The sequence below is a fragment of the Geotrypetes seraphini genome, chromosome 1 (assembly GCF_902459505.1).
Source record: "Geotrypetes seraphini chromosome 1, aGeoSer1.1, whole genome shotgun sequence".
Classification (NCBI taxonomy): Eukaryota; Metazoa; Chordata; class Amphibia; order Gymnophiona; family Dermophiidae; genus Geotrypetes; species Geotrypetes seraphini.
In genome coordinates this window covers 174,893,843-174,907,656 of record NC_047084.1, presented here as the reverse complement: position 1 = coordinate 174,907,656, position 13,814 = coordinate 174,893,843, and the positions used below count along the sequence as shown (strand labels likewise).

General features: G+C 43.5%; 1 protein-coding gene across 1 annotated transcript in view; it reads right to left on the bottom strand.

The window, feature by feature from the left end:
- Positions 1-13,814, bottom strand: part of CPE (carboxypeptidase E) — a 139,095-nt gene that overhangs the window by 54,095 nt on the left and 71,186 nt on the right. The window contains exons 5-6 of the mRNA XM_033941901.1: positions 5,365-5,547; positions 458-597 (exon numbers count right to left, since the gene is read on the bottom strand). Of these exons, the coding sequence (XP_033797792.1) occupies positions 458-597; positions 5,365-5,547 (323 nt within the window). The remainder of the gene's footprint in view (positions 1-457; positions 598-5,364; positions 5,548-13,814) is intronic.

Here is a 13,814-nt window from a genome sequence, read left to right as displayed (position 1 = left end):
CAGGCTGCTTCGCAGCTTTCTCCTGCAGTTGAGTCCCTCTGTCGCGTCACTAGCAGGATGACATCACTAGCAGGAGACTCACCGGCAGGAGAAAGCAGCGAAGCAGCCTGTTTAGCGTGCTGTGGCTGCCAACGCTGGAGGGAGGTTTGTGCAGGTATGTGGCTGTGAGTTCGGGTGATTTCGGGCCTCCTACGACCCCCGTCTTTGTAAAGCAGGGAATCCAGCGCTGGCGGCGAGTCCTGCCAGCGAGTGTAGGTAGGTGTAAGGCTGGGGACTCGCGCATGCGCACTCCTGTGGCCACAGACCTACGGATCATGGAAGCACACAGATAGGAATGCGCATGTGCGGCTAGGGTTTTATTATATAGGATTAGATGGTATGGATTAGACGGTTTGGACTTGAACTTTATCTGCAGCTATTTTCCAAGCTTCTAGTTTGTTTGGCTCAGTTCTTTTACCTGCTCAATGTAGTTGATAAGTGAATTTTTATTATCTTCCCAGTAGCTCTTCAGAGTTTCTTCAGTGGGGAACTTTTCACAGCTGAGTTCTACCGTGATCTCAAAGCAGTTACTGCTGAGGTAGTTGAAATCCTGCATGCCTAAATAGCCAAACAAACATGTTACTATGCCACAGAGATCAACGCCAGTCTAAAAATCAGACACATCTATGAAGATTATTTTTATACTAAATCTGCAATATTCAAAAGCACAGAAACCTTAACCCTCAGTTTATCAGCAGAACACATAGCATGGTGTAGATGAGCAGACTGGCTAGGCTTATGGACTATTTTGTCTTTATGTTTTCTTATGTAATCTACCTTGAACTATCTTGTCAATTATCAATGGAGCCAGGCTGACCTATGGCGCCTTCCGGAGAGCAATCAAAACCGTACTGTTCAACAAATTCATCTCCTAAACAGTAGCCTCACCACCTACAAAGCTATATTTTCCCACTGTCAAATTCTGTGCAGTACATTGTTCCCTCACTTTTTGCATTTTGCAATTCGCTGATTGTCCAGCATTACTCCTTGGGTTGCATTCATGAGACCTAAATTACATACTTAAGATACATATTCCCCGTTCAACTTTCTTGTTAATAAGTTGTACCCTCACTACTTGTATCCTGTAATTCGCCTACTGTCCAGTTTTATTCTGTAATTCACTTATCCAGTAATTCGCCAGTGTCTGAATCCTTTCTGGAAGAACCACCTTTAAGGGTGACAGTAATTCAGTGTTGTTTAACACCAACTGCTACACAATGTTTTTTGCCATATAAATCATGCCCCAAATTCCCACCCCCTACAAAAAGCATCTATATTTTCCCTTTAATATTTCTTCTGGGGAGAGTGCGGTGCAGTGGTTAAAGCTACAGCCTCATCACCCTGAGGTTGTGGGTTCAAACCCACACTATTCCTTGTGACCTTGGGCAAGTCACTTAATCCCCCCATTGCCTCAGATACATTAGATAGATTGTGAGCCTAGGACAGACAGGGAAAGATGCTTGAGTACCTGAAAAAATTCATGTAAACTGTTCTGAGCTCCCTGGGATTTTGATTTATTCTTCCTAAGGCAGCTTTTCGAACAACTACATCCCAGAGACTTTGAGGGCTTTTCATTCAAGTCATGTGAGACCTAATTCAGATGCCAATTGTTTTTATGCCTACTCCAAAAGAGTATTAGACTTAGGGAAAATATATGTTTTTATTTTTTTGTAAGATTTCCCAGTTAATAAAACTTATGCGCGTCTTCCTTGGATGCATTCCAGAGTGCAAAAGTAATAACTGTATCTGATTAGATCTATCCTTTGTATTGTAAGCTCTTCCCTCCCTCCACCTGCAGAAGAAGATTGTCTTGGTAAGGTTCTGGGTTCCCTACTTAGATCGTGAGCCCACTAGAGATAGAGAAAGTACCTCCATATATAGTATGTAAACCACTTTGGCTGTACCACAGAAAGGCAGTATATCAAATTCATGACCCCTTTGACCCTTTAAGCAAGAAGTGTACACCTAAGGAAAAGGAAAGCCACAAAATTCAGACCTTTCTTCCTGAGAAGTTAAGAAGCGACTAGGAGGCTAAATTCCATAATCCCTGTCTTGCCTAGATTGTAAACTCTGTTCAGCAGGTACTGTCTAGTAGTGCTGCCCGATTTGCAATTTGAATCAATTCACCGATTCACTTTGGGTGAATCGATTCAAATTGATTTGGGGTGGGGGAAAAAAAAAAATCGAACCTACCAATTCGTCAGCCTCCTTGCTAGAGACCCATTCGGGCTTTCCCCTTGCCACCGGAGTTCTTCCATCTAATGTAACTTCCGGTTTTGCAAAACCGGAAATTACATCAGAAGCAAGGACTCCTGTGGCAGAGGGAAAGCCCGAACGGGTCTCTGCGTGCAGATCAGCAGCAGCAAGGCTCTCTCCTTCCCAGCCAGAAGTATTTCTCCTCTCCTCTACGGCCTGGCAAAAGTGGCGGTAGAAAATGCGATTCACAACCCTGCTGGGCGTCTTCTCTCCATTTGGCTGCCCAAGTGGAAACAGGAAGTTTTCAGTGAGGGCGGGCCGCAGTGGAGAGAAGATGCAAGGAATGGTGGCAGGAGTGGATCGCTAAATAACTATCGCCACTGGCAACATTTTGTAACGTCAAAATAAAGGTAGATGGGGGGAGAGGGGAGATGGACTTCGGGGAGTTGGTGGACTGGAGGAGAGATGGGGAGAAGATGGATGGTGGAGGGAGGAAGATGGACTTGAGGGAGATTATGGAGGGGAGATGGGAGAGTTGGTGGACTGGAGAGGAAGAGATGGGGAGAAGATGGATGGGAGAGATGAACTTGGTGGAAGGGGGGATGGACTTGGGGGAGATCATGGAGAGGGGAGATGGATTTGGGGGTAAGGGAGAAATGGATTTGGGGGAGTTGGTGGACTGGAGAGGGAGAGATGGTGAGAAGATGGATAGGAGAGGTGAACTTGGTGGAGGGGAGAAGATGGATGGTGGAGCATGCACTGCTTTCATTGTATGCTAATAGATCTCATGCATATTCATTGGGGAAATCCCGAAAACCCGACTGGATTGCGGCCCTCGAGGAGGGACTTTGACACCCCTGCTTTATGTGAAGTTCACAGCAGTGCCCTCTAAGGTGCCTCAGTGCCCTGTTGGGATGTCTGTGTGGCCAGTCCATTAAGATGCTGGTTCCTCCCACATCCAAACGGACTTAATTTGGGCGTTTTTGACATGACGTTTTTGTATTTGAAAATGGTCAAAAAATTTAAACATCCTAAGGGCCAAGACATCCAAATAGGTCATTTAAAAAAAAAATTGTGGATGTCTAACGGTTTCGAAAATGGATGTTACCTTGCCCCAATATTTGCACATCTTACGGGATACATCCAAAGTCGGACTTAGACGCACTATTGAAAATGCCCCTCCACGTATCTATTATCCCCATAATTCATTGTGTATGTGTGAGTTTTATTTTCTCTCTCCTTAAATTGACCAACTGTGAAGTTTATCAGGATACTTGTACTGTTGTTGGCATGATGCCATTTTTTTGCCTCTTACAGCTGCTTTTTTTTTCATTTGCAGAGCAATACTACACAAAGATTTCTAGATTTACAGTATATCCTGGATGCAATATCTGAAAAAAAAAATCTCACTCTCTGGCCTTCAATATCACTTTTTCAGATTGTAAATTTTCACCCTTGACATTTCTGCTATTATTCCTATAATGTTCGCTATTATTTATTCAAGGATGTATTTTCATCAATGTGGGCTACTGTTATGTTAATTTACTACTAACTTATGCCATTTCAGCATGAATCCTATATTACAATGAACCTAGTTACTAAATTATTGGGGTTAACAGCAAGATAACATGTCTTAACAGTAGCTCATATGACAACTTTCCTCCTCCCACCTTGTAACCAACATGCAAAAATCAATTGAAAGTTTAATTAATTTAAAAGTCACTACAGATTGAAATTATACCCAGAATCACTTGAGAAACACAACAAATCTTTGGCTGGTATTGCAGTTTCAAATACAGCAATCTTCCGACTATAAATACATAGCACTTGGTAACAGCCAAGTTTGGCTGATTAAGTAACTGAGATAAAACACGATCAATGATAGTCTGTGTTGAGTTTTTCCTCATGACTTGCTCTGAGGTCTGACTGCAGACACTTGAGATTGGTTATCTCTGTGGATTGAATATTGTTTGATTTCACTCTTAAACAAGGTATATTCAATTTTTGGTATTGATGTTTCAATGACACATATTTCAAAAATTTGAAGAAAGGAGTTGAAAATGACTTTACTGTGCTTATGTGTTATGACCAATGTTCCCTCTAAGGACCAAATTCATGTGAGCATTTTTTTTTTTTTGGATGAGCAAAGGACTGAATTAATGTGAGCAAAAATTTTCTGTCACATTATCCTAAGGTTTTGTAAAAAGGAGGGTATATTTTTTGCTTGCAGCACACACTGGTGATTAATGGCAAAGCACTCCCCTGAAGAAGTCTTTGAAGGGAAACATTTAACGTCACTGTTGGGAAGAAGGTAAGTGCTATTTTTCTATATCCCCCTTTTATTAAACTGCGATAACGGTTATTAGCGCAGGGAGCCATGCTGAATGCTCCGCGCTGCTCCCAACGCTCATAGAGTTCCTAAGAGCGTCGGGAGCAGCACGGAGCATTCAGCGCGGCTCCCTACGCTAATAACCGCTATCGTGGTTTAGTAAAACGGGGTTTATATGATGTGGCTACTATGGGTACGTAAATATTAAAAAAAGATATAAAAAGACAAAAAATATTACCTAAGATATGCATTAGTGCCCTCAAAATGTTATCATAACATGGAAGACAAAGAATTTAGTGAATAAGGTTGTGAATCGAGCTGTGTAACATAGAAGATGATGGTAGAAAAGGGCTACAGCCCATCAAGTCTGCCCACTCTGCTTACCCACCCACTGTCTATGCCCTAATGACCCAATTTCCTTATCTTGACCCTCGTAGGGATCCCACTGGGTATCCCATTTATTCTTAAAGTCTGGCACGCTGTCTGCTTCGATCACCTGCACTGGAAGCTTGTTCCAATGATCAACCACTCTCTCTGTGAAGAAATACTTTCTGGTGTCGCCATGAAATTTTCCACCCCTGAGTTTGAGCGGGTGCCCTCTTGTGGCCGAGGGTCCCTTGAGAAAGAAAATATCATCTTCCACTTCGACACGTCCCGTGAGGTACTTAAATGTTTTGATCATGTCTCCCCTCTCCCTACGTTCCTCGAGAGTGTAGAGCTGCAATTTGTTCAGTCTCTCTTCGTACGAGAGACCCTTGTAGTAATTTGTTTGTGAAACCACATATTAGCATGAGACTAACCTCCGGGAACACTGTACCAAGCCCCACCATTGGTTGTTCCATCCACAAAACTGCTATCATCATCATTCTTACGGCACGATGGTCTGTTGGGATCTGACATGACTGGATTAAATGAGGAGTAGGAACGAGCTAAACTTTGGAACATGGCATCATCAGGGCAGGAACTGTATTCATGAACGCTACCTAAAAATCAAAATCAGAAGAGCATTACAAAAATGTTAAGTGTTAAAGGAGAAACCAGTTTATGTCTTTCCTTGCAACAAGAATAGGTTCTTCCCACTTTCTGGTACCAGCAACTCTAGACAAAAACACATATTCCACAAAAAAAAAAGAAAAAAGAATTAAATAAAAACTAAGGGAGTATCAGTTTTGGTTTTTTTTGTGAATGAAATGGCCTTAAGATCTATGATGCATGCTCTGGTAATCAGCTCTGTTGATTACTGCAATTCAAATGCTTATCTTTTTCATCTAAGCTTCACTAATAATTTGTTGATATAATCCCTGTTTATCTTAAAATTCAATAAACCCCCTTACGTTGAATCAGTTTAAGTGATATTATGTTAAACTCAAGGGTAGCTCTTGATGGGTTGTGCGAGTCTCTCAGAAGTGGTGTTGGAGTTAAGGAATAATCTGCCTCATGAGGTAGCCAGAAAGGTATAATCCTAGGGCAGTGTTCTTCAATCACCGGTCCATGGACCAGTGCCAGTCCACAGAAATTTCCTGCTGGTCCACAGGGCCAGCATGTGCATCAGGCCCATAACAGTGTTCTTCAACTGCCGGTCCACAGTGCAATCGATGCGGTGTTATCTTCGAGCCAGCACCCTCTTCCTCACTAATTCAGTGCACAAAGCCACGGGCAGCGGCTCCTATAGGCATCCTGCGCCTGAACCGGAAGCCTTCGCTCTGACGTTGCAATGTCAGAGGGAAGGCTTCCAGATGAGGCACGGGGCGTGCAAGGTGCAATTAGTACTATTATGGGGGCGGGGTCTGGGGTGGAGATTGGGTAGAGATGGGCTTAGCCCAGTGTTCTTCAACCGCCGGTCCACGGACCGATGCCAGTCCACAGAATAATTCTATTATTTCTGCCGGTCCATAGGTGTAAAAAGGTTGAAAAACACTGTCCTAGGGTCCAATACAGCAGCACTTACAAAGAAAGCAGTGGCTACCAATACCCTTTAGATGCAAATTTAAATTGCTCTGTATAAGTCTCTATGGGAACAAGAACCTGCCTATCTGAATAGATGCTTAAGATCACTGCAACCTTTCAAAACGAAACCCTCTCACTTCAGAATGGCCTGCTGGGCTAGTACTAGGGAAAGGGCTTTTTTCTGGCTTGCACCAAATCTCTGGAATTGCTTACCCAAAAGAGATTAGGGCAGAAATGGGTTATAAAAGATTTAGTAGTAATGGGAATTTGTATACCACCTTTTTGTGGCTTTGGCATTTCAAAGCTGGCATTCAAAGTGGTGGGCACTGGAGGATTAAGCAACTCGCCCAGGGTCACGGGGAGCAGCACTGGGATTTGATCTCATAACCTCTGGGTACAGAGGCAGAAGCTCTACCAGTGAACCACACCTTCCCCCCCCCCCCCCCCATTAAGGTTATGTTGAAGACGCATTTCTTTCAGATGGCGTATGAATGTTGAAGCAGTTGGGAGGATTGATCAGATAAGAGTTTGAGCCCACCGGGACAGATAGGGAAATATGATAAAGTACCTGAATGTAAACCCACTTAGGATATAAGTGGTATAAAAATAAATGAAAAAAAATCAGCTGGGATCTCCAAAAAGAATTTTGTGTTTTCGCTCATCTATTTAATTAGGACGGGATTGGGTTCTGTATGTATGTCTCGCTAGCCTGTCTGTATGTGTGGTAGGTCTTTGCCATCCCCAATGTTTTATCCCCTTCCCTTCCATTTTCCTTTCAACCTTTATTTATTTATTTATTTTTTTTAACCTCTAATAATGTAACTTTACCCCCCCCTCCCTTCTTTTCTTTATCATCACTCTCCAGTTCGTCTTGTCAATGTCTTCAATGTACACTTCCCTTCCTCTCTTTAAACTTATTCCCTATTAGTATTATTTTTATTCTTCTTTTAATATTTTATTGTAAGCCGGCTAGATTCCCGTAGATGGTTGGTATATTAAAAATTAATAAACTTGAAACTTTTCTTTAATTTTAGATGTATTTTATGTTATATACCTCCCTGACAAAGAAGGTGGGGTGGCATATCAAGCTTTTTAAATAAACCTAAACATATCCAGATGTGATACTCACCAGCGCAACATCCAGCTTTCAGCAGCAGCATTATTCTATTTAACCTATCCTCCCAAAGGAGCCCAGAACGGGTTACAAGAGTACATTCACAATTTAAGTCAGGACATGACCGACGTAATCATACAGTTCTTGACGGACATAGAGCATGTGGCGCAGTGGTTAGAGCTACAACCTTAGCTCCCTGAGGTTGTGGGTTCAAATCCCTCACTGCTCCTTGTGACCCTGGGCAAGTCACTTAATCCCCTCATTGCCCCAGGTACTAGAGTTTAAGCCCTCTGAGACAGATAGGGAAATATGATAAAGTACCCGAATGTAAACCCATTTAGGATATAAATGGTATATAAAGAATACAATAAATAAATAGCATGGTTGATAATGCATCAGCTCTGTTACCGCCATAACATAGGCGATAGTACAGTTTCTGCGTAGAGAATGACACGGTGACATAATTCATCACCGTCCCCGCGGATAACCGCGGGAAACAATATTATGTCATTCTTACGTGTCTATCTCAACCTCAGTCCTTCTACACCAACATTCTTCAATGCAAGGCTTAAGGGTCTGTGGTTCAGCCCATTCATAATCTTGATTCTTCCCTCTCTCCTTGAATAATGACATCGAGATAGTTTCCCGCGGTTATCCATGGGGACGGGAACGGTGATGAATTTTGTCACCGTGTCATTCTCTATTTCTGCGTTACAGGCCTAAACATGGTTGATAGCATAGCATCTGTGTTACAGTAGGTTGTACCCTTGAGTTATACTAGGTATGGCATTTAAGTTAGATATCTTATTTAAGTTATACTAGGAGTTGCACTTGAGTTCCATCAGTTAGGTAGAGAGGTACTGAGCCACTGAGGCGCAGTCATTAAGGCACTGGGTTTGTAAAGAGGAAGGTTTTCACGGCCTTCCTGAAGTTCCATAGGCTGTCTAGAGATCTAATGGAATGGGGGGGATGATGCGACATAATTTAAGTATTATCCAGGTAATGACACTGAAAATCTTCTCTGACCGAGAAAGTGATGTCAGAGCCCAGGATGGAAGCACAACTCCAGAGCTCCGCTACGGCTGTGGTGTTTTGACTATAAAATCCACTTTAGCAGAGCGAAAATCCATCCCAATAGTGCAAATATTGTGTTCTAGCATGGCAGCAACTGACCACAGTGTTTAAACATTGGAAGAGGGAGGGGTGGCTAACCTGCATTTAGGAAAAAAACATAAGGCTCTATTTTCACATGTTAGGGTCAAGAGATGAACTTGAGGCGTGTTATGAAACACGCATTATTTGGGTTTCCACCAGTCTCCAGGTAATGACAGTGTGGCGCAGTGGTTAAAGCTACAGCCTCAGCACCCTGAGGCTGTGGGTTCAAACCCTCGCTGCTCCTTGTGACCCTGGACAAGTCAATTAATCCCCCCCATTGCCCCGGGTACGTTAGACAGATTGTGAGCCCACCAGGACAGACAGGGAAAAAATGCTTACGTACCTGAATAAATTCATGTAAACCATTCTGAGCTCCCCTGGGAGAACGGTATAGAAAATTGAATGAATAATTAATGTGGCAAGTTTCAGCCTCTGATAACCTGAGCTGGTATTGTGACATCATAATGCCTCATTCCACCAGTGCCTAAGAGCCAGTGATGTCACAATGGTTTCACTGTTCTATACTTGGCTCACTTCTGCTACATTTTGATTTCTAGAGTGGTGCAGTGGTTAAAGCTCCAGCCTCAGCACCCTGAAGTTGTGGGTTCAAACCCATACTGCTCCTTGTGACCCTGGACAAGTCAATTAATCCCCCCATTGCCCCAGGTAAACTGTTCTGAGCTCCCCTGGGAGAACAGTATAGAAAATTGAACAAACAAATTATGAGTTTATGGTAAGCTACTATTGCAAATGCAAGCAGTGTCTCACCACACAATTGTTTCCCATGTATTCACCTTTATAGGACCCCCAGGGACCCCTGAAGAAGACTTTTTGTTGAAACACGGACCGTGTTGGGTCCTGTATCCCTACCGGACTAGGTCCTTTAAGGCTTTTATGTGGATGATTTATTTTTATGTGGATGAAATTATTTTATGTGGATGATTTCAGTGTACCTTTGGAACTTTGACACTTTCAAATAAGTCCATTTAGGAACATCGTCCCCCACAGAGGTTTTTTTTTGGTTTTCTTAAGCTACTATGTATGGACCACAGCTTAGGGATATCAAATACAACATTTAATTTTTTAAAATACAAATAAACAGGGGTCTGAAGTGCCCAAGAAGGAGGAGGGCCAATCACATACTTTGAACACAAACTAAGGGCTCCTTTTGCTAAGGTACGCTAGCGTTTTTAGCGCGCGCTAACCCCGTGCTACGCGGCTAGAACTAACGCCAGCTCAATGCTGGCGTTAGCGTCTAGCGGCACAGCATTGTAGCGTGTGCTATTCTGCACGTTAATGCCCTAACGCAGCTTAGTAAAAGGAGCCCTAAGTCTATAACCGATACTAATGACTGGGGAGTCAATTCAGAGTGGTTTTCAAAGACATCTGTAATGGATTTCAAATTAATTGCAGCAAAAAAAAACAACAAACAAAACAAAACTAGAAAGGATACTAATTTCTTTATCATGTCATGTCAATGTACTCAGAATAAGCCTGGATCAAAGAAAAATTAAAATGAACAAAGGGAAAGTAAATTATGCAACAAGAAGATCTGAAGATTTAAAAAAGAAATAGAGGTAAACATACTATCAAATAGAGAATGACACGGTGACAAAATTAATCACCGTTCCCGTCCCCGCGGATAACCGCGGGAAATAATCCCATGTCATTTTCTAGTGTCTATCTCAACCTCAGTTCTTCTACACCAGCATTCTTCAAAGCAAAGCTTGTGGGTCAGTGGTTGTGGCCATTCATACTCTCATTCTTATGTGAGCCAAGGATAATGAAGCCATTGTGACATCACTGATATGATTGGTTCTTAGGCACTGGCGGAATGAGGCATTATGACATCACAATATCTGCTCTGGATATCAGAGACTGTCATTCTGTAGTGTCTGTTTCAACTTCAGTCCTTCTACACCAGCATTCTTCAAAGCAAAGCTTGCGGGTCAGTGGTTGTGGCCATTCATACTCTGATTTTTCCCTCTCTCCTTAAAGAATGACATGAAGATGGTTTCCCGCGGTTATCCATGGGGACGGGAACGGTGATGAATTTTGTCACCGTGTCATTCTCTACTATCAAACTATGGTTTGAATCTCTGGTCTAGTTCTCGGTATTGTTTTAGCTTACACAAGAATTACTTACAGACATTGTTCACAATCCCCATAAGAAGGAAAACAAACAAAAAGAAACACTTGTATTAGGAAAAATTTAATGCAAGCCTATTCCTCAGCCAGAAAGAGGATCGCCAAAGGTGTATTTACTTTGAAATGTTACAGTCAGTTAATATTAAAAAAAAAAAAAGGCAAGATGTTTTGAAAGTCTTTATCAAGGAACCCAAAGGTACAAATTGATAACTTAAATTGCCATGCTGGTTAGGTGCTGTGAGATCGAGGGCGTTCTATTCTGTCAGACAAAAAAAAGTTTAAAACCAAGATTTAGACGGAGGTCTCAGCTGTTCTACACGTCTCCCTCGCCACAACGGGATGACATCATCACGTCTTTTTAAATCCGTGTCGACGTCTTTTTAGCTGTTACACGAGGGCAGCAAGAATGCAGCAATGCAGATTTCATCTCAAAAGATCTACATATCCCTCTAGAATTCTTTGTCAGTTGCATTATGTTGCATGTTTTACAAAATATGGTTGCACAAATAAGGTTTAAATCTTGGTTTTAAACTTTATAGGATGTCTGGTCTCAGAAGCTGACGGGCGTCCTATATAGAATCGGGCCTAAGGCTGCCTAAAGTGAACCCGATTCTCTAACCGACGTCCATGTTACAGATGCCGGTTAGAGAATCGGGTTGACTAAGTAAATGCAGCCACTAAGCTTATCGTGGCAAGGGATCTCCCTGTCGCAATAAGTTTAGCAGCCGCCTGTCCCACCCAAATGAACGTGGCAGGTGGGATGCCCAATCCCTCCTGCCAAAAAAAACCCATATCCCTGTAGATCGCCAGAGGGGCCTAAGGCACAGGCCAACCTAATATTCTGGTTGGCCCATGAACCTAAGGCTCCGCCCATTAAGAGGGAACTTAGGCACGGGCCAACCTAAGATTCAGGTTGGCCCAGGCACCTAAGGCCCCTCCTATGGGAGATACCTTAGGCGCCTGGGCCAATCAGGCCTTAGGCCCCTCCTCGGTGCACCCCACAATGCACCGGGAAGGGGCAGGCCCACCTCATTCCAATGGAGGGTGGGGGGGTTAGGAAGGGTCCGAGTGGGGGGGTGTCCACACAATCTACAGGGGAGGGTTGCAGCAGGAGGGACTGGGCATCCCTCCTGCCGTGTTCGTTTGGGCGGGATGGGCGGCCGCTGGCGCGGCCACTAAATGTATCACAGCACAATAAGCTTAGCAGCCATGTCTACTTACAATGTAAGCCAGCATTTTGTTGGCCTTCATTGTATGCATCTCCCACTGGCCTAGGGAGATGCATATGGCTAATTCTGGGGCAAACCACACCCACGCCTAGCCTTAGGCGAGCTTGTGCGACTTCCTAGGCATCTCAAATGTAGGCGGCCTGCCTCAGTAGCTTTAAAAAAAAACAACAAAAAACGTGTATCCCAATTGGCTGGTAAGATGCCTACTGCTGTCTACAATCGGGACACCGTTTACAGAATCTGGGCCAAATTGTTTATTGTTTGAGAGCTTCTATACCGCTACTAATGACCGGGGAGTCAATTCAGAGCGGTCTACATGAGCCTCTGCAAAGGCACTACAATACATGAGCTTCTGTAGAGATATTACCATAGAGCCTCTGTGAGGTGTTATAATACACTAGTATTTAAGCCCGTTACATTAACGGGTGCTAGAATATATGTCTGTCTGTCTCCCTCCTGCTGACTCTCTCTTTCTCCCTAGCCCCCTTTCTCTGTCTGTCTTTCTGTCCCTCTCCCTGCCCCTGTGTCTTTCTTTCTTTCTTTCTTTGTCTCCCTCCCTCCATTTTTCCCCCATTTCCCTGTGCAGCAGCATTTCCATCCCACTTCCCTCTTATCCCCCCCTTCCCCTCCAAGTCCCTGTATAGCAGTAGCAGCATATTCCCTCATCCCCCTTTCCCTTCTCTTACCGCGATCTGCTCTTCTCTTACCTCCTCCTTCTTCATCTGCCAAACTCGGCTAATTATGTTGTAAACCTGATATATTGTTGTAAATCTGTATGTCAATGCGGATCCTAACCTAATTGATGTAAACCGCCTAGAACTCGTTGGGTATGGCGGTATATAAGAATAAAATTATTATTATTATTATTATCTGCTCCGTTCGGCCCCTCCCCCTTCTTTTACTGCCGTTGTTCTGCTGATCTGGCCTGCTCCTGACCCTCCCACCGCCGACAAACCTCCGGGCTCCAGCCGCGTAGGCAGCACTTTAAACACACTGCTTCGCGGCCTTCTGTCTCCGATGATGTCATCAGAGACGCGGCAGAGGAAATCAGCAGCAGAAGGGCGCGAAGCAGCGTGTTTAAAGTGCTGCCTACACCGCTGGAGCCGGGAGGTTTGTGGAGGGTCAACGGGCAGAGCAGGGCTGCTCTCCACCACTCGGTTGCTGCCACTGCTCCACCGGGTCCGCGAGTGTGTTGTAGTCACGCATGCACACTTCTTCAGGCCACGGACATACAGAACACGCAAGTGGAAGTGCACATGCGCGGCTTAGGGTTTTATATTATAAGAAGGGCTCTATACTTAAATACACGGAGTTCTGTGGTGGTGTTACAATACAGAGTTATAAATACTGGCATGATTATGCCATAATCCATCATCCTACTTGTTACTGGCACATTGATCATCCTACTTATATACACATGTTTATACCAAATCAATCGTTCTACGTACATACACATGTAAGACTAAGTTTACTATTGCAGCTAAATACTCTATACACTATTTTTATACACCTCCTAAGGAGGTTAGCCATTTCAACTAAATATAATCTATTTTCATACATCCCTGAAAGTTCTAGTTTCCTCTCTGTCAACTTCACAATTTCAATTGAAGTAGTTTGAGAAAAGGATAGTCCCCGTGTCATTCTCTACTAGGAAAGT